Source organism: Bos indicus x Bos taurus, chromosome 18 (assembly GCF_003369695.1).
Source record: "Bos indicus x Bos taurus breed Angus x Brahman F1 hybrid chromosome 18, Bos_hybrid_MaternalHap_v2.0, whole genome shotgun sequence".
Classification (NCBI taxonomy): domain Eukaryota; kingdom Metazoa; phylum Chordata; class Mammalia; order Artiodactyla; family Bovidae; genus Bos; species Bos indicus x Bos taurus.
The window spans coordinates 30,598,413-30,625,791 of NC_040093.1; the positions used below are offsets into that span (position 1 = coordinate 30,598,413).

At 43.1% G+C, this 27,379-nt stretch overlaps 1 protein-coding gene across 6 annotated transcripts in view; it reads left to right on the top strand.

The window, feature by feature from the left end:
- The window catches only part of GFOD2 (glucose-fructose oxidoreductase domain containing 2), a 40,399-nt gene that overhangs the window by 3,353 nt on the left and 9,667 nt on the right, over positions 1-27,379 (top strand). The window contains exons 1-3 of one of the 6 annotated variants that reach the window (XM_027516229.1): positions 16,519-16,670; positions 19,947-20,034; positions 25,668-26,013. In XM_027516229.1, the coding sequence (XP_027372030.1) occupies positions 25,755-26,013 (259 nt within the window). In that variant the 5' untranslated portion in view covers positions 16,519-16,670; positions 19,947-20,034; positions 25,668-25,754. Of the gene's footprint in view, positions 1-12,001; positions 12,042-16,518; positions 16,671-19,946; positions 20,035-23,084; positions 23,107-25,667; positions 26,014-27,379 lie in introns of those variants that run through there. The other 5 variants (XM_027516228.1, XM_027516230.1, XM_027516231.1 and 2 more) reach the window with 5 other exon arrangements.

Genomic DNA, 27,379 nt, shown 5'->3' on the forward strand with positions numbered 1-27,379 from the left:
AAATCCAAGTAGGATGGAAGGGAGCAATTACCATCTGTAGTGCTGGAGAGGGTGTGGGAGGGTGCTTTGAATGTCAGTACAAATACTTCCTTGAATGAGCATTTGGAGAAGATATGGCTTAAATGTGGTCAAGTGTGCCCTATGGATGTGTGTGCATTATTTTAGCCCTTATAATCAGAAAGAGACTTATTTTCAGATAAGAAAGATGGGCATACAGACTCTCAAAGTGTTTCTTCATCACTATGGCAGTGAACTTTTGACAAATAATTACTTGACATCCATTCCATTTTCTGGGGCAGCTGAGAGCAGTTATCAAATCTGGCCTGTAATAAAGTAATCAACAGTATTTAACAGGCTAACTTACCAGATAAACCACTAATGCTAACAGGATTTACTTTCTCTGAACTGATTCTCTGTTTATACAATAAGAGGAGAAATGAAATGGGGGCACAGTGTGATCTGATATGGGAGGTTGTAATATAAAGTTGGTGTTCACAGAACATAAGAATCAGTGACCAGTCACTTAGAAGCAGTAGAGGAGTCCTTCTGATGCCTAGTAAGTCACTCATGTGTATATATAATAGGAGTTTCAATCTAGGATAAATCCACTATTGAAATCAGTGTCTAGGAAAAACTTGGAGGTTTTGCTGTTTTTGAGAATTCATATGCTGTATAGTAGTAGGACGTTATTTTTCTTTTTTGGGGGGAGGACCTCTCGTATTTCTCTTTTTTTTTAGTTAGTTTATTTATTTTTGGTTGTGCTGGGTCTTCATTGCTACCCATGGGCTTTCTCTAGTTGGGGTGAGCAAGGTCTGCTCTTCGTTGCGGTGCACGGGCCTCTCTTGTTGCAGAGCACAGGCTCTAGTTGTGTGGGCTTCTGTAGTTTGAGCACATAGGCTTAGAAGTAGTGGCTCACGAGCCCTGGTGCCCTGAGGCATGTGGAATCCTCCTGGACCAGGGATCGAACCCATGTCCTCTGCGTTGGCAGGCAGACTCCCATGCACTGTATCACCAGGGAAGTCCCAGTACACTGTATACAAGTCCCAGGACATACATACAAAAAAAGCAGCTTTGTATAAGTAAACTTCAAGAAAGCCTAAGAGTCCAAATTACTTGGAAATTTAGATGTCAGGTGTTTTTAAAAGTGGGGAATGAAAGATAATTCAAATAAGGTTGGGCTCGTGAAAATCAAAACGGAAAAAAGATACTGAGAAAAACATGAAAACAGACTTTCTAGCACACTAACATTCACTCATGAATTAGCCATCAGGTCAGGAATAGCTCATTAATGTACCATCTCTTTAAATCCAGACAAAGGAAGTGACAAATGGAGTAAATATTTCAGTTGCATGATGATGGGAATGAACACTTAGGAAGTAGGATTAAACATTAAGAAGGAAGGAGTATTCCTGCATTACTTACATACACTCAAACACTGCCCTTAACATGTGCTCTTTAGTTCCCGTTCCTAGAGGAGGAGCTTCGAGCAGTGCCTTTGTCCTAGATTCTGTTAGTTTCCAAGGTTCCCAGTGACAAAATGCCGCATCTCTTTGGGATCCAGGATTGCCGTGGCGATAGCTCCATCTCCCCACCACCTCCCAGAGCCATTCCCAGAAGCATCTGTAAGGGTTCCTGTCTGTCTTCTACCGTGAAAGATCAGGAATGAAGGCTTTGAGGAGTGGAAACGAAGTACTGAGCACAGTCTTCCTTTCTGGCCTGGGATAACTGTGCTCCTCCCCAGCTGTCAACTTTCACTTTCTCATGAGAATAGATAATTCAAAAATATAACCTGAAATACTTCCTACTTGGCTTTGAGATTTTCCGTATCGCTTTACAATCTCAAAATCTTTATTATTTCTTTCAGAATTATATTTTTGCTTAGAATGCTAATGCTAGGCAAATCATGTAATTGTTGTTTTAGTTGCTAAGTCATGTCCAACTCTCTTGCAACCCCATGGACTGTAGACCACCAGGCTCCTCAGGCTTTCCAAGGCAAGAAGACTAGAATGGGTTGCCATTTCCTTCTCCAGGGATCTTCCTGACCCAGGTATTGAACCTGTGTCTCCTGCATTGCAGTCGGATTCTTTACCACTGAGCCACCTGCAAAGCCCACATCATATAATTACTGGGCCCTAGTTTCTTAATCTTTGTAATTTATAACAGAAAACAATTTAAAAATGACAGAAATGTCTAACACTAAAGAAACGAAGGAGGAAAAAAAAAAAAGAAAGAAACGAAGAGCTGGTTCACATAATTAGTAATCCTTAAAAACTGTGATAACGTGAAAAATGCTTATGTCAAAACAGTAAGTGAAAAAAATCAGGAACAAAGTTGTGAATATAATTTGATTACAAGTACATTAAATGAATGTAAAACTTAGCAAAAAAGAGTGTAAGAAGAACACATAGGAATTTTCTATAGTGAGTGAATATTAAAAAAAAAAACAAACAAACTTCCTAAAAGTTTCTTGCTCGTGTAAAGAATGATGCTGAACTTGTTTTCTCTCTGTGGGCCTTCAGACTCTTCTTGCTCTCTGACTGAATTAAAAGTGGTGGAGGGGGACTCCCCAGGTGGTCCAATGGCTGAGACTCTACACTCCCGATATAGGGGCCCAGGTTAAATCACTGGTGTGGGAACTAGATCCCACTTTACCATCTGAGCCACCTGGGAAGCCCCTAGATCCCACATACCACAACTAAGACTTTGCATGCTGCACCTAAGGCCTGGCACAGCCAAATAAATTTTATTTTTTTTTAAGTGGTGGGAGAATGATGGCAGGGACCAGGAAGCACAGATGTTTCCTCACTCAGGTGTCATGAACCAAACAGCAGTGTTGTTCCCTAGGATAATGAATTCACTTGTATGTATTTGAAAGGTGACCATAGAGCTCTTACACTGCTTTCTAAGACTTTATTTGGTGCTTGTTGATGAATAGTTTTGACCCTTAGGGTCTCTGGGTGCTTGCTGACGGATGGCTTTGTGTTTCTGCATCCCACAGCATATTGGAGGATGTTCCACGTGGTTAATGGCTTCTGCAGCCCAGTGGTGGTTCCTGCTAGGAAATGGTTATCCTCTCAGAGGGGCCTCTCTGGGGGTGGCTCTGGGAGCGTGTGAGATATGCATTTGTCATCCAGGCATCCTCTCATTGTCAGGGAGATGGGGGATGGTGGAGAGATCAGCTGTCCTTCCTGTTACTTGTCAGCCTTTTGCACTCATATTCCTGTGCCAGGGACTAAGGGGACAAAGCTTGGTTGTTGTTATTGTTGTTGTTTTTGTTGTTGTTGTTGTTGTTGTTGTTTTTTGAAGTAATGGGGGCAATGGTTGAACGTCGTATTTCTCATCAGATCTTATTTTCAAAATTAAATTATTGTGCTCAAATGGCTGTTTTGGTTGCCCCAGCCCAGGGCTTGCTCCTGGTCATGGTGGTTATTCTTTCAAAATTGCTGTCTTTGTTTCTCCTTGCTTCGCTGCTTTTTTTTTTTTTTTTTTAAGGGCTGTGCTGAGTCTTCGTTGCTGCTTGGGCTTTCTCTAGTTGTGAGTGAGGGCTGCTCTCTAGTTGCGGCGCACGGGCTTCTTGCGCTGGCGTCTCTAGCTGCGGAGCGCAGGCTCTAGGCACCCAGGCTTCAGTAGTTGCGGCATGTGGTTCAGTAGCTGTGGTGTCCGGGCGTAGTTGCTCCTTGCATGTGGAGTCTTCCCAGACCAGGGATGGAACCTGTGTCTCCTGCACTGGCAGGCAGATTTTTTACCACTGAGCCACCAGGGAAGCCCCTTCACTGCTTAATATCCCTAATATGCTAAGATTGTTGTGCAAAGAACATTTAAATGCCTTCAAGTATTATAGGAATGTTAGCAAAATACCTTGAAGTGTTAAGTTTCAGGGACCTGTGATCTCCTTAATTACACAGTCTTGGTCCTGAAAGACCGTAGAGTCTCAGTAGTAAGACACTGAGCATCATTTAAACAATAATCAGAAAATTATAAAATACTAAAATGAATGGCTGTTTTCAGGTGGGCATATCCCAGATACATTCTGTATTTTATAACCAACCTCCTTCATTACACATTAACCAAAAGGAAAACAGGAAAAGGGGGTTGGTGTGGCAAAGACTGTCCTGAGATTAGATTATTTTACATGTCACATTTAATAGCTAGAACATTGTTAAACTACAGCTGAGCATAATTGTGGCCTAGTTGGTAAGCAGTTTTGATGTTTGTGAAGGACACCGGGCATTTCCACTCACAGGAGAGCTACTTAACCTTCCTGGTGACCAGAAGCCACGTAACAGAGTTAGAGAACACCAGTCAGGGTTGTTGTGCTCTGGGGTGCCCTAAGAACACCCTATACCCGAAATCTGAAGGAAGGCAGATTAGGTGACTCTGAAGTGCCTCTTGCTGCCATAGAAATAGCCATTTTCACAGCAACAGGATACTTGTATCCATATAGAAGGTAGAAAACACAAAACTTTAGTAAGTTAGGTTTTCATGTTGAAAAATATTTTATGAGTATAATTAAAAACTCATTGTCTTCTCAGGATTACATGTAAAATACACCTCTCTCTAGGGCTGGGTACTTCACAGGCATCGTGGCCAAGTGTACTTTACCTCAGCACAGGCAGGGTCTTTGTCACATGCCTTTGTCATTGTGTTCCCTCTGTCAAATCACTCCTTGGTATTCAGCTGTGGGTGTAGCAAGAAATGGGAACTAAGCTCCTGGGACCTGGCCTGTCTGGATCACTGCCCTGTGCCCCACCTTATGGCACAATGCCTGACCCATTGTTGCCCTCACAGATACTGGGGAATGAATGAGGAAAGAACTCTGGTGACTGGGTATCATGCCATTAAATGGGGGTGAGGGCACACAGGAGAAGGAAAGGAAAGATAAATTTGGGTTGGAAGAAGCTGATAGGTTGGTAAGGGCCAATTGAGAACGTTTGCCTGGAGGTCAGAGTGAAATTGAAGGATTAGATAACATTGCTCTGTGAGAGTAGGGATGAGGATGGAATTTTCAGGTCAGTGTCAGTCTAGAACTTGCTGTTAAAGCAGTCTCAGAAAAATAGTCGTCTTGTTATTGCCAGACTTTCAGAAGCAATATTTAATATAACTGGTAGCAAAGTACTTTTTCTTACTGTAACCATCAGCTGAAACTAACTTTCAGACCAGGTAGGTCATGATCCAGATACCTCTGTGGGTGTTAGTTAAATTTACGTCTCTTTCATGACTCAATTTTAGCTGACCTTTTTGTCCACTGGGTAGTTGCGCCTCATTAGACAGGTCATTAGGCCTTTCGCTAATGTCCCTCCTAGGACACTGAGGGCCCCACAGAGCCTGGGAGCCAGCATCTTTGGCTGGGCCTGGATATGCGCTCTCGAGATCCAGTGGCTGCTTAGCAGTTTACCTCCATGTCGGCTTGCAGAGTTGGAGGAATAGTCTTTCTTTCCTTTGTCGCGTTTTTGCAGTCAGTGAGAAGGCAGCGACGTCTGTGTCACTGAGTCCGTGTATGACAAACAAATTGTAGGAAAATTAAACCTTCCCCACAGGATCTTTGGATTTTTTGAGATCCAGGGACATTTATCATAACTCCTTTGTAAAACTCAATACCTGTTTGTTTAGTTAGACTTTTATTTTTCAGTGGAAACATAAATGTAGATAAAGACATACTTTCTCTTTTATCTGAAAACTGCAGAAAGCATGTTACCCTTTCAGACTGGGAGTACAAGCTGGTTCATGGGGAGCTCTAACTGTACCGCAGGTAGTCCCATGGCTGTGAAAACGCAGCTCAGAACTCAGGCTGCAGACTCCCCCCCAGCTCCTGCCTGAGCTCCAGTAGTGAGGTGTGGTTGTCTTTCCTCTTTGGGTCCAGCTCTACTGACCATGCAACAACAGTCTGTCTACCAGAGTGGCTCAGTTCCAGGTGTTGGGGGGGTGGCCTGGAAGGTGGGCCCTTGGTTCTTAGTACATGGTTGATGTTGATGACCACATGAAAGGCTACTTATTTCCCCCACCAGATTCCTGGGTTTTGCAAAATGAGAATTGAAGTTAACATTTACCTTTACCTTTTAATTTTGTCTCCTTTTAGTGTGCTCATGAATTATGCTCTTATGTTATAAATCTAGATCTCTTTGCAACTGGATGTTAACATCATGGCACCCCTCTACTAGGGTGATGGTTATCATATCAGTTCCAGAGCATCCTTCAGAGAAGCTTATATTCAGGGAATTCCCTGGCAGTCCAGTGGTTAGAACTTGTTGCTTTCACTTCCAAGGCCCAGGTTCAATCCTTGGTTGGGGAACTAAGATTCCACAAGCCCCCAGCATTGCCAAAAAAAACCAAGCTTATCCTCTTTAAGATTTTAAAACATATTTTATTTAAAATAGGAAGGAAAAGAAGGACTTGAGCAGGAAAAGCTGTTGCCTTCTAGTTGGTGCAGCTGCCACACAGGCTTTGACCTGACTTCTTGATTTCTGTGTTCTCACACTTACTCATTCCTCAGTCATCACTCAGCACCTACTCAGTGTCAGGTGCTGCTCAGTCCTGGTGACAGCAGTGTGTGAGACAGGCAGCCTCTTGACATCATGACAGATCCCAGTGGAGTGTGATGGGCACTGTGAAAGACAGAGCTCAGGCACAGCTTCTCTGAAGAAGTGGTGTTTAAGTGGAGACATAACAGATCTGAGAAGGAGTTATCCTGAGAAAATGAAGAAAAAATTATTGCAGGCAGAGCAAATAGTTTGGACCAGAACCTCAGAGCAAAACTGAAGGAGTTAGATGTGGTAGCTGCCAGCATACTGAGCTGAGTGCAGTGTAAGGGGAAAGTGGTAAGGTGGAGAGATGGGGAAAGGTCCAACCCACGCTGGGGAGAGCCCATCAGGGAATCTGGGCTTTATCCTAGAGAGGCTAGGGGAAGAAATGGCCAGTTCAGGAAAACCATCTGGTTCATGGAACCAGAGCAGTGGATGGAAATCAGGGGACATTCGGATGTCCAGTTGGTGGGACATAGGGATAGACTGGCCATGGGGGCAGGAAAGCTTCACTGCAGCTAGAGTGATTCCTTATCAGATGGTCAGGTTGGAATCACCATCACTTGAGTCCACTATCACTTCCTTTCCCTTCATGATTGTTGGCATTTGACTGAACATAGCCCCTATGTGCTAGGTCACTGGGATCCTGCAAGGCTTGACATACAGTTTGCTTCTGTTAGAGGAGGAAGCTTGACTACAAGGGGACTAACAGATAAGGAGCTAACAGATAAGCATGAGTCACATTATGTGAGGAGGTGGGGTAGTTGGAGAGACAGTTCTGGTTGCAGGCACCCTCTTGACAGGTCAAGTTGTAGTTTAAGACTGAGAGCCTCGGCTCATTTTCCTAATCCCAGCTGGCAGGCAGAGCTATTCTATGATGCTTTCTTTCCTAAACCATTATACCAGATTCTGCCTCAAACTATTTAATTATCAGCATAAGTAATCTCTTTATTACATTTGTGAACATACCCCAAGATTGTACGGAATTGTTTACAGTTTTGATGAATTCAGTATATATATCTTGGTTTATTGATTAACTATACAGGAGCAAGGTCTGGAATCTTTTCACCTTTTTCCAGCAAATATTTATTGAGCACCCACTGCATATTAGGCCTTGGGGGAAGGAACTTGGGGGTACAGCAGTGCCCAAAACAGACAAAAAATTCCCTTTTCTCAAGGAGCATTCTAGGAGGCGTGGTAGGAGACCAGCAATGGGAGGATAAACCTGTTTCTAATGAGTAGAGACCTGAAGGAAGAGAGGGAGTATGTAGACCCAGTTGATCTCATCAGTACAGTAGAGGGAACCGCCAGCACAGAAACCCTGAAACAGAGACGTACCTGGAATGTTTGCGATACACACAGCAGCAAACCATGGTAACCGGAGTTGAGTGAGCAAGGGAAAGAGAAATAGGATGTAAAGTCAGAAAGAGGATAGGGGGCTGCTGCTGCTAAGTCACTTCAGTCATGTCCGACTCTGTGCGACCCCACAGACGGCAGCCCATGAGGCTTCCCCGTCCCTGGGATTCTCCAGGCAGGAACACTGGAGTGGGTTGCTGTTTCCTTCAACGCATGAAAATGAAAAGTGAAAGTGAAGTCGCTCAGTCGCGTCCAACCCTCATCAACCCCATGGACTGCAGCCTACCAGGCTCCTCTGTCCATGGGATTTTCCAGGCAAGAGTACTGGAGTGGGGTGCCATTGACAGGCTTTTTTAGGTCAGAGGAAGAACCTTGGCTTTTATGCTAAAGTGAAAGTGAAAGTCACTCAGTCATGTCCGACTCTGTGACCTGACGGACTATACATTCCACGGAATTCTCCAGGCCAGAATACTGGAGTGGGTAGCCTTTGCCTTCTCCAGGGGATCTTCCCAACCCAGGGATCAAACCCAGGTCTCCTGCACTGCAGGCAGATTCTTTACCAGCAGAATCACAAGAGAAGCCCAAGAATACTGGAGTGGGTAGCCTATCCCTACTCCAGCAGATCTTCCTGACCCAGGAAGAGATGCAAAGCCTATGCAGCCTTTGGGCAGAGGAGTGGCGTGATCTGACTTACATTTTAATGGCGTTGCCCTCAGTGCTAGATGAGAGTAGACTGGGGATACAGTACGAGAAGGGGCAGGGTAGAATCTGCCCTGGGAGACCAGGAAGACCAGGTGGGCTCTCACAGTAGCACAGGAGAGAGGACAGTGACTGGAATCTAGGCGGTGGCAGCGGAGTAGTGGGAAGTGCTCAGATTCAGGGTGTGTTTTGAAGAGAGACAGCCACTAAGACATGTTTTTACGGATCGGATGAGACGTATGAGAAAAAGAAGGATCAAAGATTACTCCAAGCTTTTGATTTAAACAGCTGGAAAATTTGTGTTACCAGTTTCTGTGGGGAAAAGTGAGTTTGGTGGGGAGAAACATCAGGAGTTTAGTTCTGGACACCAAGTGGAAATGTACATCAGATAGGTGGTTGTTTATGCTAGTCTGAAGCTCAAGGAAGAGGACCTGGCTGACAGCTTTGAAAGTCATCAGAGAACAGATAGTATTTAAAGCCATGAGAGTGAATATGAATAGACTCATCAGTCTTGAGGCAAGAGCCATGGTTACCACAGTCGTCATCAGGAGAAACAAGCAGAGAAATGGCCAGAGAGGTAGGAAGAAACACAGCCAATGTCACAATCTACTTCAAAATTAGATTGGGAATTTCCTTGGTGGTCCAGTGGTTAGGACTCTATGCTTTCAGTGCTGAGGGCATGGGTTCAATCTGTGGTTGGGGAAGTAAGATCATGCGAGCTGTGTGGCCCAACAAACAAATAAATAAAGTTAGATTGAGGCCCCAACTCACTTAATAATTAGGGTCCTGGCCTCATCACTGGCCACAGTGCTTTATTTTAGAGTATTTTATATTAAGATACAATTACTGAAGAAATCCATCCACAGAAAAGTCTAATTCCCAAACAAGCCCCTTGATGCTGGCACCTGGGAATGTGTCTGAGAGGGCAGAGGTCCGCCGCCAAGTCTGTCGAGGGTGCCCTGAGGGTGCCCCACTGGGGAATTCCAGCCATGGGCTGGTTCTGGGGTGTGGTGGGGGTGGAAGCTGAGCTTAGGCTTCCTACCCATGTGATGTGCCAACCTGTTGCCCAACCTGTCCAGCTGCAGCCACAACCTGTTACATGTTATTTCTCACTTACAGCCATCCTTCCTTGGCTTGCCTGCAGCAATACCAGAGAAGAACCCCTCTTTCAGCCCTCACTTCCTGAGTATGAGTTGTTCGTGAGTGCTGAGGACTTGCCTAACTCCGGCAGCTCAGCAGCTTGCCTAGTGTGATGTTGGCTATGGGAAAGGGCAACCTTCTGATCCTCAGCAAGTGCCCACACTCACTAGATCGCTGGCCTCTGCTTGGCTTCAGCCATTGGCTTTATACAGTCCTCCCTTGGTATCTAGGGGGCTGGGATTGGTTCCAAGACCCCTTGGGATCCCAAAATCCACAGATGCTCAAAGTGTTAGTCGTTCAGTCGTGTCCAGCTCTTTGCAACCCCATGGTCAGTAGCCCATTAGGCTCTTCTGTCCATGGGATTCTCCAGACCAGAATACTGGAGTGGGTTGCCATTCTCTTCTTCAGGGTATCTTCCTGACCCAGGCAGGGATCAAACCCTGGTCTCCTGCATCAATGTAGGCAGATTCTTGACTGTCTGAGCCACTAGAACATAGAAAAAGTGCTCAAGGGATGCTCAAGCCCCTCATATAAAATGGCATATGACATATACTTATCCTCTTGTATACTTTGTCATCTCTAAATTACTTACAATATCTAATGCAATGTAAATAGTTGTAAATACAATGTAAAGCTATGTGCAAACAACTTCAAGTTTTGTGTTTAAAGGAAAGAGACTTAATTCACAATGTCCATTTAATTTGATTATAGATGTAAATCCACATGGTGCAAATAGGTTGTTCTATGCCCTCAGCCATAACTTACAGTAATTAAAAATTGATGTAAAATTTACATACAATTAAATACACAGATCCTAAGTGTTCAACTTGATGAATTGTGACAAATATATCCCCATGTAAACAAAGTGCAAAGCAAGATACAGAATATTTCCATCCTCATTCATTTCCTCGTGCCCTTTTCTAGTCAGTCCCACACCTCTTTGCGCCACCTCCCCACCCACCAGCCATCCCGCTATCACTTCTGACTCCTGTTGCTAACAGTATGTTTGCCTGTACTTCAAGTAAATGAGATCCTACAGTAAGGACTGTTTTTTTGGGTGTGTGTGCCTAGCATCTTTCACTCAAAGTAGTATTTTTAAGATTCATGCATGTGGTTACATGCATTAGTAGTTCATTAATTTTTGCTGCTTTTTTCTATATTTCATTGTATGACCATACCATAATTTATTTATCTAATCTCCTATTCCTAAGCATTTGGGTTTATTTCCAATTTAGGGCTAAGATGAATAAGGTGCTGAGAATATTTTGTGTAAGTTTTTGTGGATGTATGTTTTCATTTTCATGCGTAAATATCTACGAATGGAGTAGTTGTGTCATTGAGTTGATATATCTTTATAAGAAAATGTCAGTTTTCCAAAGTGTACTATTTCACACTGCCACCAACAATGTGAGAGAGTTCTGTTTCTCCGTATCCTCTCCAGACTTTGGGATTGTTGGTCTCCCCCTCTCTCTCTTTTTACCTTTTCCATTCTAGCAAGGTTTGGTTTTAGTTTGCGTGTCCCTGATGACTAGTGATACGGAGCACCTTTTCACATGCGTATTGGCTGTTTTGGTATCTTTGGTGTGACTCGATCTAATCTTTTGACATTTTAGAAAATCAGGTTCTTCTTTTGTGTGTGTCTGGGTGTCGTCGTCATCATCTTTTTTTTGTGACTGCCACAGGAGTGTGGGATCTTAGTTCCCTGACCAGGAATCGAACCCATGCCCCCTGCAGTGAAACCATGGAGTCCTAACCACCTGACCACCAGGCAAGTCCCAGTGGTTTTTTTTATCCTGGACCCAGTGTACTCTCTTTATTAATTTATATTTTTATAATATTTTGCCAAAAGATCACAACAGTGAAAATAGAGGGATAGTGAAAATCATTTAGAAGTTTTAATAAAAATTTGAGCATAGTAAGCTCAAATTTGCAGTTCCTACTTTCATGATTTTAATGTTACATATATATGCCTAAAATGGAAAAAATCTTTTACTTTATTTTTTAAGAGGGTTTATATATATATATCGGAGAAGGCAATGGCACCCCACTCCAGTACTTTTGCCTAGAAAACCCCATGGATGGAGGAGTATATATGTTTTAAAATTTATTTATTTTTTAATTGAAGGATAATTGCTTTACAGAATTTTGTTGTTTTCTGTCAAACCTCAATATGAATCACCCATAGGTGTATATTTATCCCCTCCCTTTTGAACCTCCCTCTCATCTCCCTCCCTATTCCACCCCTCTAGGTTGATTCAGAGTCCCTGTTTGAGTTTCCTGAGACATAACAGCAAATTCCCATTGGCTGTCTATTTTACGTATGGTAACGTAAGTTTCCATGTTACTCTCTCCATACATCTTGCCCTCTCTTCCCCTCTTCCCCAAGTCCATAAGTCTGTTCTCTATGTCTTTTTCTCCATTACTGCCCTGCAAATAAATTATTCAGTGCCATTTTTCTAGATTCCATATATATGTGTTTTTGTAATGAGCAGAAATTCTTTTAACATCAGTGGGTTAGGGCTTTGTGTGTTCTGTCCAAGAAATCTTTATGTATCCTATGATCTTGAAAATATTCTCTGACATGTTTTTCTAGAAGCTTTGTGTATGGTGGGTGCATACTCGGTTGTGTCTGACTCTTTGCCACCCCATGAACTGTAGCCCGTCAGGCTCCTCTCTCCATGTAATTTTCCAGCCAAGAATACCGGAGTGGGTTGCCATTTCCTACTCCAGGGGCTTTTCCTGACCAAGGTATAGAACTCTCTTCTCTGGCGTCTTCTGCATTGACAGGTGGATTCTTTACCACTAGCACCACCTGAGAAGCCCAGAAGCTCTGTGGTTCTGGCTTTTACATTTAGGTCTTTGATTCATTTGGGATTAATTTTTGTGTACACAGTGAGAAAAGAAGGGTCAAAGGTTTTTGTTTGCCATGTGATGTGCTTAGTCGTTCAGTCATGTCCAACTCTTTGTGACCCCATGGGCTGTAGCCCACCAGGCTCCTCTATCCATGGGGCTTCTCCAGGCAAGAATACTGGAGTGGGTTGCCACGTCCTCCTCCGGGGGATCTTCCCAACCCAGGGATTGAACCCAGGTTTCCTGCATTGCAGGCAGATTCTTTTCCGTCTGAGCCATCAGGGAAACTCAAGAATACTGGAGTGGGTAGCCTACTCCTTCTCCAGGGGATCTTCCTGACCTAGGAATCACACCTGAGTCTCCATTGCAGGCGGGTTCTTTTTTTTTTTTTTGCAGGCGGATTCTTTACCAGTTGAGCTACCAGGGAAGCCCATATGCATATCCAATTGTTACACCATTTATTAAAAAGAGTTTTCTTTCCCCATGAATTGATATAATACCTAGGCTGAAAATCAGTTGACTGCATTTGTGTGGCTTGCAGTGTAAATATACTATTACAAGGCAGTAACTGTCTAGAAATCCCTAATGGCTCTTTTTGAAACCTGGCACTGAAAAAGAGAAAGCACAATTTGTAATTTAAAAATATGTAGTTACAGGGAAAACTATAATAGATAGGTTTCCATATAGCTTGGATGGAACCACCCAGGCTCCACCATATGTAAGCTTCTCAATGGCTTGATAATTCTAATGGCATCAGGAAGACACAATCCCAGAACAAGTAATGACCCTTGAAAAAAAACTACAGTCAGTCAAAAGCATGCTTAAGGATATATTGCGAGTTGTTTCGGAATAAAGGATAACATGACAGAAAACAACACTACTCAGTTCTTCTGTTATAATTCTCCTCTCACCAAATACCTCGCTGGAAGAGCAGGCACGGGGAAGGGAGACTGCCTCTGTCTCCGTGAGTGTTTACCTCTGGTCCATTTGAATGACATCGCAAGGAGTGGAGAAAACTAGCAGGTAACCATTGCTGTAGCCCCATATCCTGTCAATAAACCTTGAGGCATTGTGGAGCAGAGGGAGATGAAAGAAGATGGATGAGGTGATACCATTTCTCATTTTCATGAACTTTATATCCTCATCAGTAGTTGATATCAGATTTTCTGAATTTCACCCATTCCAATAGGTGTGTAGTTGTGATAAGTTTTAATTTGCATTCCTAATTAATGCAGTTTAATAACTAATCTAATGGCTTGATATGTTGAAGTATACTAATTGATTTTAGAATATTGAACCAGGCTTACGTTCTCTTGGTCATCATATATTGATGATGCTAATAGCTTATTAAGGATTTTGATCCTGTGTTCATGAGGGGTGTTGGTCTATAATTTGATGCCATTTTTGGCTTTTTCCTCTCCCCTCATAACCCCAAGTCCTATTGATAGCTTTCTGCTCCATTTCATTCCCTCCATCAGACCCTCCTTATCTCTTATTTTTATCTTAACTGGTTCTCGGTGTCTGTCTCCTGAACTCTATTCCACTTACCTCAAGTTAAAAAAAAATTCAGTGGTTCTCATTGCTCACTGTTATTAGTTAGCGTCCAGGCAGGAAACAGCCAGCACGTTCAGAGAGTTATTGAAATGCCTTTAAGGGAGGGGTTATTTACGGTGGTGACAGGGGTAAGGGAAACCTGCAAGGGATGGTGGCACACTGGGGGACTGGCAGGGGCCAGTTGTTGCTGGTACTGGTACCACCTCAAGTGCAGTGAGGGAAGGGAGGGACACCAGAACCCAGAATAGTCTGTGACTGTGGGAAGAGGGATCCTCCTGAGGCATGTGACCTTGGTCAAGGATCACAGCCCCTGCCAGAGCCACATCCTGGTAGGGAGAGAGGCAAGTACTGTAACCTTTCGGCTGTGCTCTGATCACCTCCTGAGATTGGCTGAACCCAGATGGAAGCCAGAGGGCCTGGAGCCCACGTGATGTAGTCCCTAGAGACTGACCTTCTCATCCACAGGAGGCAGAGCAGAGCAGAGGGAGATCAGGTGGCAAAGGCGGGACAGACCAAAAGTATCGAGGATACCCGCCCATCAACCTCCACACTCCTTAGATTAGCACTTGTGCCACCAGCTCTGGCTCCTACACCCTTTCTGACTGGTTGCTCCTGAAATAATGAAGACTGTGTCTTTTCATCTTTTATTCATTACAGTCTTCCTGTTAGGGCCCTCAGTAAAGGTGTGATGTATGAACAGAGCAGTATTGGTTTGAGTGACGGAGCTGAGGCAAGCGGTCGCCAAGCCAGGGAGCAGAACGAACTTTCCTGGTTCACGCTTGTTGCTAAGGATGCAAGAGCTGTTCCACACACATTTTTATGGAGGCTTAGCGAAGATCTGACTCATTGGAAAAGACCCTGATGATGGAAAAGATTGAGGGCAGGAGGAGAAGGGGACGACAGGATGAGATGGTTGGATGGCATCATTGACTCGATGGACATGGGTTTGGGTGGACTCCGGGAGTTGGTGATGGACAGGGAGGCCTGGTGTGCTGCGATTCATTGGGTCACAAAGAGTCGGACATGACTGAGCGACTGAACTGAACTGAGAGAAGCTCAGTAACCTGCTCCAGGTCTCACAGCGGGTTGTGGCAGGTCTGTTACACAAAGCCAGCTGTGGAGCCCTGGAAAAGTTACCTTGCCTCCCCAGGATTCTGTGTTCCTCATCTGTAAGACAGGGTGGCATGGACTTAGAGGGATAATACTATATATTACACTAAACACTATATAGTTTACACTAAACACTTCCTGGCCTATTGCACTCACTACATATTAGCTTAGAATATTATCTTCATATTCCTATATGCTTTTGAAGAGATATCTAAGTCAGTCATATATAGCTTTAAAAAAAAAAATCCATGTAGTGACTTCCTATGTGCCAGGTCCTATTTAGTTTATTTATTTTCATAAAGATGTTATTTGTTTCTTTTTAATGGAGGATAATTGCTTAACAATGTGTTGGTTTCCGCTGTACAACAGCATGATTGAGCCATAGGTATACATGTGTCCCCTCCCTCTTGGGTATCCCTCTCACCCCCTACCCCATCTTACCCGCTAGGTTGTCACAGAGCATCGGGTTGAGCTCCCTGTGTCACATAGCACCTCCCCACTAGCTCTCTGTTTTACACGTGGCAGTGTGTGTTTCACTGCTACTATCTCATCCCGCCCTCTTCTTCCTCCCTGCTATGTCTACAAGTCTGTTCTCTATGTCTGTGTCTCTGTTGCTGCCCTGTGAATGGGTTCATCAGTACCATTTTTCTAGATTCCATATATATGCGTTAATACACGATATTTGGCATTCTCTTTTTGACTTACTTCACTCTGTATAACAGGCTCTAGGTTCATCCACCTGACTAGAACTGACTCAAATTTGCAATTTTTCTGGCTGAGTAATATTCCATTAAGCTTATCCATTCACCTGTCTATTGACATTAGGTTATTTCCATGTCCTGGCTGTTGTAAATAGTGCTGCCATAAACATTAGGGGACATGTGTCTTTTAGAATTGTGGTTTTCCCAGGGTATATGCCTAGTAGTGGAGTTGATAAATCATATGGTAGTTTTATTTCTAGTTTTTTTTTTTTAAGAATCTCCACACTGTTCTCCATAGTGTCTGTATCAATTTACATCTCCACCAACAGTGCAAGAGGGTTCCTTTTCTCCACATTGTCTCCAGCATTTATTGTTTGTAGGTTTTTTGATGATGGCTAGGCCCTATTTTAAATGCTTCATGAATGCTGACTCATTTAATCCTGAAGTACCCTGTGAGGTAGATACAGTTAACCCCCTCTTACAAAATGATTGAGAAACTTACCTGACATCACCCAGCTGGTAGGAGGTGGAGCCAGGATTTGAGCCCAGGCAAGGCTAGCCGCAGATTCACGCCTCTGACCTCTGTGCTGCCTTCCCTATAACCTGTGGCTTCATTGGAGCGTGTATGGTCAGTTCTGTCAAGGCGCTTTCCCTGCTTCGTTCCTGACCAGGCTGCGGTGACTGGAATGCATGTGAGCTCGGCAGGGCTGGGTTTATGGAGATCTTTGGAGGCACATGAAAGGTATGTACAAGGATGTCAGGGGCAAGCAACAAGGCCATGTTAGGAGTAAGAAAGGGTAATCACTGAAATAAATGTGGAAAACCAGCTCTGTCTACCGGAGCAGGAAAACACCTAGTCAAGCCTGCCTAGCTTCATGCCATCTGGCTTCCTCAGAGGCCAGCTCTTGCCCTTTTATTTATTGGTGTTGATGAAGCTGCCCTTTGAGTCAGTGTCAATAAAACAGAGGTTATTAACATTTTTTCTAATCCATTCTGTTGTTTTAAGCTACCAGTGCAAATATACACCCAAATATAATTAGAACATGAAGAAATGAAATGTGAGAGAGGAGGAAGTGTGCTCTGGGCGTGAATTTAGAGAGGACATGGACATCGTTGCTTTTGGTGGCTCTGTCTCACTCCCTGGCCCTTAGAGCTGTTGTAATGAATGACCCACAGAACTTAAGCAGAATCTTACTTATGTAGCACTACAAAGTTTACACTTTCAAGGTCCCAGAATATCCATGACCTGTAAGTAACCCCCCAAAAACCTATAAATACAGAAAGTGACAAAAATAGCTAAAGAGAATTCAGGACATGAAAATAATAGAAGGTAGTATGTGACTGACCTGTTTTCTAACTAGAAAGGAAGCCTGTAAGGGCAAGAGAATTATCAGCAAAGATGAAACAGAGGTGGCTGGGAGACCACGGACATAATAGTAGAAATACCAGAGTTCAAGGAATGAGACAAAACTCTATAGCCCAAAAAGAGACACGAGGAGGCAGGAAGCTCAAATCTTGCGTATTTCCGTGGTTCACAAAGGCACAGTTGCCTTCGGGTAGGATCAAGCAGTACACGATGCTGTGCTGTGGGCTATACGGGCAAACCAAGCCCTGACAGAGATGAATACTTCACACCGTCCACTTTTATTTACAGTAGAAGCAAAAGAAAAGCTGGATCTGAAAATGAAATTAAAGCAATTCCATTTACTATAGCATCAAATAAAATAACAGAAGTAAATTTAATAAAAAAGTGTGTAACTTATACTGTGAAAACTATAAAATATTGTTTAAATAAATTAGACACACCATGTTCATGAATCAGAAGTCTTAAGATTGTTATGATGAAAACAGTTCTCAAATTGATCTGCAGATTCAAAGCAATCTCTTTCAAAATCCCAGATTGATAAACTGGTCATAAAATTTATAGGAATGTGCAAGGGTTCCAGAATAGCCAAAATAATATTTCAAAAGAAAAAGTCAGAAGATTCACATTTAGTGATTTTAGAACTTACTGAAGTAATCAAGATAAGGTACTGGAGTAAGGACAGACTATAGACCAGTGGAATAAAATTCAGTTCAGTTCAGTCACTCAGTGGTGTCTGACTCTTTGCAACCCCATGGACTTGCCTGCTGCTGCTGCTGCTGCTGCTGCTGCTGCTGCTGCTGCTAAGTCGCTTCAGTCGTGTCCGACTCTGTGCGACCCCATAGACGGCAGCCCACCAGGCTCCGTCATCCCTGGGATTCTCCAGGCAAGAACACTGGAGTGGGTTGCCATTTCCTTCTCCAATGCATGAAAGTGAAAAGTAAAAGTGAAGTCGCTCAGTCATGTCCGACCCTCAGCGACCCCATGGACTGCAGCCTACCAGGCTCCTCTGTCCATGGGATTTTCCAGGCAAGAGTACTGGAGTGGGGTGTCATTGCCTTCTCTGATGAACTTGCCTATCCATCACCAACTCCCAGAGCTTGCTCAAACTCATGTCCATTGAGTCAGCGATGCCATCCAATCATCTCATCCTCTGTTGTCCCCTTCTCCTCCTGCCTTCAATCTTTCCCAGCATTAGAGTCTTTCCAATGAGTCAGTTCTTCATATCGGGGGGCAAAGAATGGAGTTTTAGCTTCAACATCAGTTCTTCCAATAAATATTCAGTACTGATTTCCTTCAGGATTGATTGATTTGATCTCCTTGCAGTCCAAGGGACTCTCAAGAGTCTTCTCCAACACCACAGTTCAAAAGCATCAATTCTTCAGCCCTCAGCTTTCTTTGTAGTCCAACTCTCACATCCATACATGACTATGGGAAAAACCATAGCTTTGACTAGACAGACCTTTGTTGGTAAGGTAATGTCTCTGCTTTTTAATATGCTGTCTAGGTTGGTCATAGCTTTTCTTCCAAGGAGTAAACATCTTTTAATTTCATGGCTGCAGTCACCATCTGCAGTGATTTTTGGAACCCCAAATAGCAAAGTCTGTCACTGTTTCCATTGTTTCTCCATCTATTTGCCATGAAGTGATAGGACTGGTTGTGTTGATCTTAGTTTTCTGAATGTTGAGTTTTAAGCCAACATTTTCACTCTCGTCTTTCACTTTCATCAAGAGGCTCTTTAGTTCTTCGCTTTCTGCCATAAGGGTAGTGACATCTGCATATCTGATATAATCTGCATATCAGAATAAAATTGAGAGTCCACAAATAAACCCGTATATTTATGATCAACTTATTTTCAGTAAAGGTACCAAGGTCATTCTGGCGGAAAAAAATACTTTCTTCAACAATTGGGGCTGGAACAAGTAGATAACCACATGTCAAAGAATAGTTAGGCCTCTGTACCTCCCAATTCCTTCCTTCCCCTAATTTACTTTGTCTCCATGGATTTGCCGATTCTGAACATTGTATATAAATGGAGTCATATAATAATGGTCTTCTGTGACTAGCTTCTTTGACTCAGCATAATGTTTTCAAGGTTCATCTGTGTTGTAGCTTGTATCAGTACTTCATTAATTGTTGTGGCTGAATAGTACTACTTTATCAAATTTTGTTTACCCATTCAGCAGTTGATGGACATTTGGGTTGTTTCTACTTTTTGGCTGTTATGATTAATTCTCCTGTGAACATTCATGTACAAACTTACCATGTCAATAAGATCTAAAAGCCACTCAATAAACAGCTGTTCCCCACTGTTTAATTTTCCCAGAAAGAAAAATTACACTCATCATCTGTTAACCTGAAGTGATTGTTTTCATTTTGAGTAACTATCTCCACAACTTTTCCCTGGTTTATAGCTAGTAATTTCACAGATCGTGCTTCATATTAGGTTTTCTAGGTATGTGTTTTGAAACTCATCTTATTTGGAGATAACCCTTGAAAGTGACCCTACACAAAACTAGACCTGTCTTGAGATTTCTGAATCTTGCAGGGCCTTGTAAGTCATACTGAAGCATCTGGACTTCATACTGAGTCCATTGGGAAGTCACTGAAATGTTCAAACAGGAAGGGAGTGATGTGATTCCATTTGCATTTTAGAAAAATGCCTTTGCAAAATGAGGAGTGGATGAAGGAAGGAAAGGATGGAAGCAGGAGAGATCAAGTAGAAGGTTGTTGCATCATCCAGGTGAGTGGTGTTGGGGACTAGACTAGGGCAGTGGTCAAAGGGCTGTCAGGAAGAGGTGGGGGTGGATTTAAGAGATAATGAAGAGGGAGGATCATCAAGGCTTGATGATGAGTTACCTGTACAGGTGAGGGAATAAAGAGGTTGCAGATGGGTTGAAGAACCGAATTGATGATGGTGACATGCCATGAAATAGAAAATAGAGGAAGAAAATGTTTGAGGGAAGGTTTATGATAATTAAATGCAGACTATACACCAGACACTTTGTTAGGCACTTTTAACCAGATCTCATTTCATCTTCAAAAGACCCCTTGAGCTAAACAGCATTAGACCTGCTTTTCTAAGAAAAACGTTCATTCGGCTCAGAACTGGGGAGGCCAGGATTTGGACCCATAGATGCATTCTCTGTGTGTTCTCACTGTCTTTACTGCTTCTGTTCAGGTTTAGTCACGTGGGTTTTGTGGAGCTTAGAATACATGGGTATGTGCAGCTCTGGAGAGAAAGCTGGGGTTGTGCTTCAGATTTGAAAGTCACTGGTATGCTAATTAAAGCCTGGGACATGAGTAGTAAAAAAAGATGTATTTGGCAAAACTAATACAATATTGTAAAGTTTAAAAATAAAATAAAATTAAAACAAACAAACAAACATGTAGAGCAAGAAGAGAAGAGGGCGCCTCTGACCGGATCTCAAGAACCTTACTGAAGGGGCAAGGGAGCCTGAAAGCTGCACCCAGAAATGAGCAGGAAGTGGGAGGGCATCATGGATGGGGAAGGAAGAGCTGTATGTATCCCTAGTGCTCACAGTTGGGGAGTGAAGTAGTTGATTACTATGGATTTACAAAAGGAATGCCATGACTCTGATCTGGGAGGAGGAGCAAGTGAAGCAATGTTATGTGGATAAAAGTAGAACAGCACTTGGATAGTCAGCATTTGGATACAACTTTTCAAAAATTGTGATTTGCAGCATCAAAGATCAAAAAGTAGTCAGATTTATTTTTTAAAATAAGATACTAGGTAGACTAAGGGACTGTTAGGTGTTTATAAAATTACTATTTAAAATGATACAGGAGTTTGGGAGTTCCCTGGTGGTCCAGTGGTTAAGACTTGGTGCTTGTATTGCCGCAGGCCCCAGTTCAATCCCTGGTTGAGAAACGGAGATCCCGCAAGCCATGCAACACAGCCTAAATAAATAAGCAAAATTTAAAAATAATACTAAAAAGTAAATTAAATGGTGCAGGACCTGTGGGAAACAGTATGCCAGTTCCAAAACAGATTTACCATATTATCCAGCAATTCCACCTCTGAGTATATACCCAAAAGAATCGAAAGCTGAGTCTGGAAGAGATACCTGCATACCCATGTTCACAGCAGCGTTATTCACAGTAGCTACCCAGGTGTCCATGGACAGGTGAATAGATAAGCAAAATATGGTATATGCATACAATGGAGTATTTTCAACCTCCAAAAAAGGAAGAAATTCTGACATAAGCTCACCATGGATGAACCTTGAGAACATGCTCAGTGAAGTAAGCCAGTCACAAAAGGACCAATGCTTTGTGATTCCACTTTATGAAGTACCTACTCAAAATAGTCAGATTCATAGAAACATGGTGGTTGCCAGGGGCTGCAGGGAAAGGTTGAAATGAGAAGTCACTGTTAATTAACTGTTGAAATAAGAAGTCACTGTTGAAATGAGAAATCACTCTCTGTTAAGACAGAGTTTCGATTTTGCAAGGTGAAAGAGTTTTGGAAGTGGGTGATGGTGATGGTTATACAACAGTATGAAGGTACTTAATTCCACTGAACTGTACACTTAAAAATGGCTAACATAGTAAATTTTATGAGTATTTTATCACAATAAAATAAGAACCAAAAGAAAAAAGAAAGTGATGTGACATAGCCTCATCCCCACAGTCTGATTCAGTAGGTCTGGGGTCATCAGTGACCCCACACACAGCTAGAGTGGGACCACTGGTTTACTTGAGGGATTGCCTCAGAGGGAAACCTATTCCCTACACACATCAAAATCTCACTGTAATTTCCAAGCAGACTTTAGTTCAGTCGCTCAGTTGTGTCCAGCTCTTTGCGACCCCATGGACAGTAGCACACCAAGCTTCCCTGTCCATCATCAACTCCCAGAGCTTGCTCAAACTCATGTCCACTGAGACAGTGATGCCATCCAACCATCTCATCCTCTGTCATCCCCTTCTCCTCCTGCCTCCAAAATTTTCCCAGCATCAGGATCTGATCCAATGAGTCAGTTCTTCGCATCAGGTGGCCAAAGTATTCAGCTTCAGCATCAGTCCTTCCAGTGAATATTCAGACTGATTTCCTTCGGGATTGACTGGTTTGATCTCCTTGCAGCCCAAGGGACTTTCAGGAGTCTTCTCCAACACCACAGTTCAGAAATATCAATTCTTCGATGCTCAGCTTTCTTTATAGTCCAACTTTCACATCCATACATTAATACTGGAAAAACCATAGCCTTGACTAGATAGACCTTTGTTGTCAAGTAACATCTCTGCTTTTTAATATGCTGTCTAGGTTGGTCATAGCTTTTCTTCCAAGGAGCAAGCATCTTTTATTTTTTATTATTTTTTTTTGGAGCAAGCATCTTTTAATTTCATGGCTGCAGTCACCATCTGCAGTGATTTTGGAGTCCAAGAAAAGAAAGTCTGTCACTGTTTCCATTGTTTCCCCATCTATATCCCATGAAGTGATGGGACCGGATGCTATGATCTTCGTTTTTTGAATGTTGAGTTTTAAGCCAGCTTTTTCACTCTCATCTTTCACTTTCATCAAGAGGCTCTTTGGTTCTTCTTCACTTTCTGCCATAAGGGTGGTGTCATCTGTATATCTGAGGTTATTGATATTTCTCCTGCCAATCTTGATTTCAGCTTGTGCTTGGATTCCAGCCTGGGATTTTGCAAGATGTACTCTGCATATAAGTTAAATGAGCAAGGTGACCACATACAGGCTTGACATACTGCTTTCCCAATCTGGAACTAGTCCGATGTTCCATCTCCAGTTCTAAATGTTGCTTCTTGACCTGCATACAGATTTCTCAGGAGGCAGGTAAGGTGATCTGGTATTCCCATCTCTTGAAGAATTTTCCACAGTTTGTTGTGGTCCACACAGTCAAAGGCTTTGGCGTAGTCAATAAAGCAGAAGTAGATGTTTTTCTGGAACTCTCTTGCTTTTTTGATGATCCAGCAGATGTTGTCAGTTTGATCTCTGGTTCCTCTGCCTTTTCTAAATCCAGCTTGAACATCTGGAAGTTCACGATTCACGTATTGTTGAAGCCTGGTTTAAAGAATTTTGAGCATTACTTTGCTAGTGTGTGAGATGAGTGCAATTGTGCAGTAGTTTGAACATTCTTTGGCATTGCCTTTCTTTAGGATTGGAATTAAAACTGACCTTTTCCAGTCCTGTGGCCACTACCAACTTGTCCAAATTTGCTGGCATATTGAGTGCAGCACTTTACAGCATCATCTTTTAGGATTTGAAATAGCTCAACTGTAATTCCATCACCTCCACTAGCTTTGTAGTGATGCTTCCTAAGGCCCACTTAACTTTGCATTCCTGGATGTCTGGCTCTAGGTGAGTGATCATACCATTGTGATTATCTGGGTCATTAAGATCTCTTTTGTGTAGTTCTTCTGTGTATTCTTGCCACCTCCTCTTAATATCTTCTGCTTCTGTTAGGTCCATACCATTTCTGTCCTTTATTGAGCCCATCTTTGCATGAAATGTTCCCTTGGTATCTCTAATTGTCATGAAGAGCTCTCTAGTCTTTCCCATTCTATAATTTCCCTCTATTTCTTTACATAGATCACTGAGGAAGCCTTTCTTCTCTCTCCTTGCTATTCTTTGGAACTCTGGATTCAGATGGGTATATCTTTCCTTTTCTCCTTTGCCTTTAGCTTCTCTTCTTTTCTCAGCTATTTGTAAGGCCTCTTCAGACAACCATTTTGCCTTTTTGCATTTCTTTTTCTTGGGAATGATCTTGATCACTGCCTCCTGTACAGTGTCACTAACCTCCGTCCATAGTTCTTTAGGCACTCTATCAGGTCTAATCCCTTGACTCTATTTGTCACTTCCACTGTATAATCATAAGGGATTTGATTTAGGTCATACCCGAATGGTCTAGTGGGTTTCTCTACTTTCTTCAATTTAAGTCTGAATTTGTCAATAAGAAGTTCATGATCTGAGCCACAGTCAGCTCCCAGTCTTGTTTTTGCTGACTGTGTAGAGCTTCTCCATCTTCTGCTGCAAAGAATATAATCAGTCTGATTTCAGTATTGACCATCTGTTGATGTCCATGGCCTTCTATTCATGATTACTTGGATTACTGTGATATTGAATGATTTGCCTTGGAAACTAACAGAGATCATTCTGTCATTTTTGAGATCGCACCCAAGTACTGCATTGCATCCACATAATGCAGTACTTTATTCTTTATTTCATTTTACAACCCTTATGATCACAAGGAAAATGCTACAAAAAGTAAGACACATTCATTGTTGAAAATATGGCAAAGTTCAGAAAACAAAAATCATTCACAGTTCTATCAAGTTATAATCATTATTAAATTAGGTCCTTCAGTTACATCCTCTCTGTGGAGTATGGTTATTGATGTAGATATCCTTGTATATTCTCATACATATATACTTTTTTTGTGCTTTTTTTGGTTTGTTTTAGAGAATATTGATGTCATGCTTCACATATTGTTTTCCCCTTTTCAAGGAATACATGGTGATGTCTTTCAGGTCACTGAGGGCCTTCTACTCATGATTTTCAGTGGCTCCATAGCGTTGTTGATCTAATCCACTACTGTTATTGAACATGTGTCTCATTTTCCAATTTTTCACTATCATAGTCAACATTGGCATGGACATTTTTATATAAAAATATCCTTGTAAATATCTTTGTTATCACTGCTGCTGCTGCCCGTTTGGTAGCTTTTTGTTGGTATTTTGGTTTCTAGTGAACATTTTCCTATGCTTGCTACCATAAACTGTTAAATCATAATGTGTATAGTACCTGGGCTTCCTGGGTAGCTCAAATGGTAAACAGTCTGCCTGCAATGAGGGAGACCTGGGTTGGAAAGATCCCCTGGAAAAGGGCATGGCAACACACTACAGTATTCTTGCATGGAAAATTCTATGGACAGAGGAACCTGGCAGGCTGTAGTCCATGGGGTCGCAAAGAGTCAGACATGACTGGGAGACTAACACTTCCACTTTCATAGCACCTAGGTAGTTCTCTTTTGTCTTTTAACTGTAATATAAAACACTCTTCTTTTCCTTTCTGTAATATAGTATCAGAGAACCATGAACTTGTACAGTTAAGGCCCCGAAGGTTAATGGTTTGAGCAGAGTCACACAGAAAATTAAGTATAGCAGGACAGGAATTTGAATACAGCTGTTCTCATATTTCATCTCTCCTCCTCCTAGTAGATAGATACTGTTAATATCCTGAGTCTCCACGGGAGAAGCTTCTGCAGCGTTCCCCTCTGGAGCAGTGTGTCTTTTGTCCTGTGTGGCAGAGAACTTGTTGCTTCCAAATCACCCCAGGAAATTGCCTCTGCTGAGCACGCCCTCCCCTAATCGCCAGTGTCCTGCTTGCTGTTCCAGGAGCCATGTGTGACCGAGACTGCGAGATAGTCGTGCTCATGCCGGAGACTCTGGTGAGGAGATGAGTTGGTGAACGGAGAAGGCGGCATGAAGATGCTTCCCGGCGTGGGTGTGTTTGGGACCGGCAGCTCCGCCCGTGTTCTGGTCCCACTGCTGCGGGCAGAGGGATTCACGGTGCAGGCCCTGTGGGGGAAGACCGAGGAGGAGGCCAAGCAGCTCGCTGAGGAGATGAACATTGCCTTCTACACCAGCCGGACTGACGACGTCTTGCTGCATCAAGACGTGGATCTGGTGTGCATCAACATGCCCCCTCCACTCACCCGGCAGATATCTGTGAAGGCTCTAGGTACGGGCAGATGGTGTCTCCCTCTCGGGGGTCCTTGAACATCCCTGCTCTCCTCTGGGCCTGGGTAGGCCCTCTTGGGCTTGGGCCTGGGACAACTCTCATCCCTGAAGCAGTGCTGAGGGAGGACACTTTGGGAGGCCTTGTGGCTGCGGGAGGAAATGCCCCAATGTCTGGGAAAGACACAGCCTTCCCCACCTCCCATAAGTAAATCCCCAAGCAAAAATTAAGCAGATGCCTTCAGAGCTGGCCTGTCACAGGGGCTAGAGATGATACATTCAGGCATTGTAAAGTTCGCCTCTGTGAAATCAGAATCTAAAGACCTGGGCCCGGGGGAATTGGCTGTGATTGATGCGTTTGTTCTTCATTTCCGTGGCATACAGCACCACAGAAAGGAGAAGGGGGTGTGTATCAAGGCTGCCATTTCCCATATTTTGTCAGTCCTTGACTAGACTGAGCACACACCCTTCCTGTCATGCTTTGCAATTGTGTACGCCAGAGTCAGGAAGGTTGTCCCAATGCGATGTATCTCCCCCGAAGGACCCACAGGTTGGCCTGCTCGCATCCCTGCTCCCTCTGGAAGCAGTGGGCCTAGCCACCTCCTGCCCCAGCTGGGTGTGGTTTGGTGAACTGTTCTCCTGCAGTTCCTGTTGGGCTGCTCTTTCCTGTCGACAGTAGGAAAAATTCTCCTTTGTCTCACATGAATCAGAATCTAATTTAATAGGGAAACAAACCAGTCAATATTCATCCAGCAATTCTTTAAAAAAAAAAAACAAAACTCCTGTGTGCTAGACACTGACACGGTATCATTCTTGACATTCAGAACAGTGTTGAAATAGAGCTGTCTCTGCTTTCAGATTTCACAGTCCGATCAAAGAGACTAGAAGTAACAGTAACATTTACTGGCCAGGTAAATGAGAAAAGACTTAAGTAACAATTTGGGTAGCGTATAATTAATTGACAGAGTAATTGTTGTACATAAGGTGACAGGAGCCAGGTGCCCATCTCTGACCCTGAGGCTGACCGCCACTCCTCCTGGCCACCGCCATGGTGCAGGATCCAAGACTGCTTCTCTTTCCTATAGTCTGAAGAGAGTGTCTGTCACCTCAACAAGCGTCTGTCTGGTTGTTGATTTGGGGCATATAAGTTTTGACCAAAAATTATAGATGGTTTGTCTTTTCCAGAGGGCTCTCTCTGGGGGTGTTGTGACATTGGAGCTATTCACTGGCCCTAGATTTTTAGAGCAGATCATGCTCCCAGATTGAGTTTAGAAGTAGACTTAAGTCAGCACTTTAACAGAGGGCTGGTTCAAGGGAATCAAGCTACCATGGTCTCTTGACTTCTCACCGTTCCTTGTGGCACGAGTGCA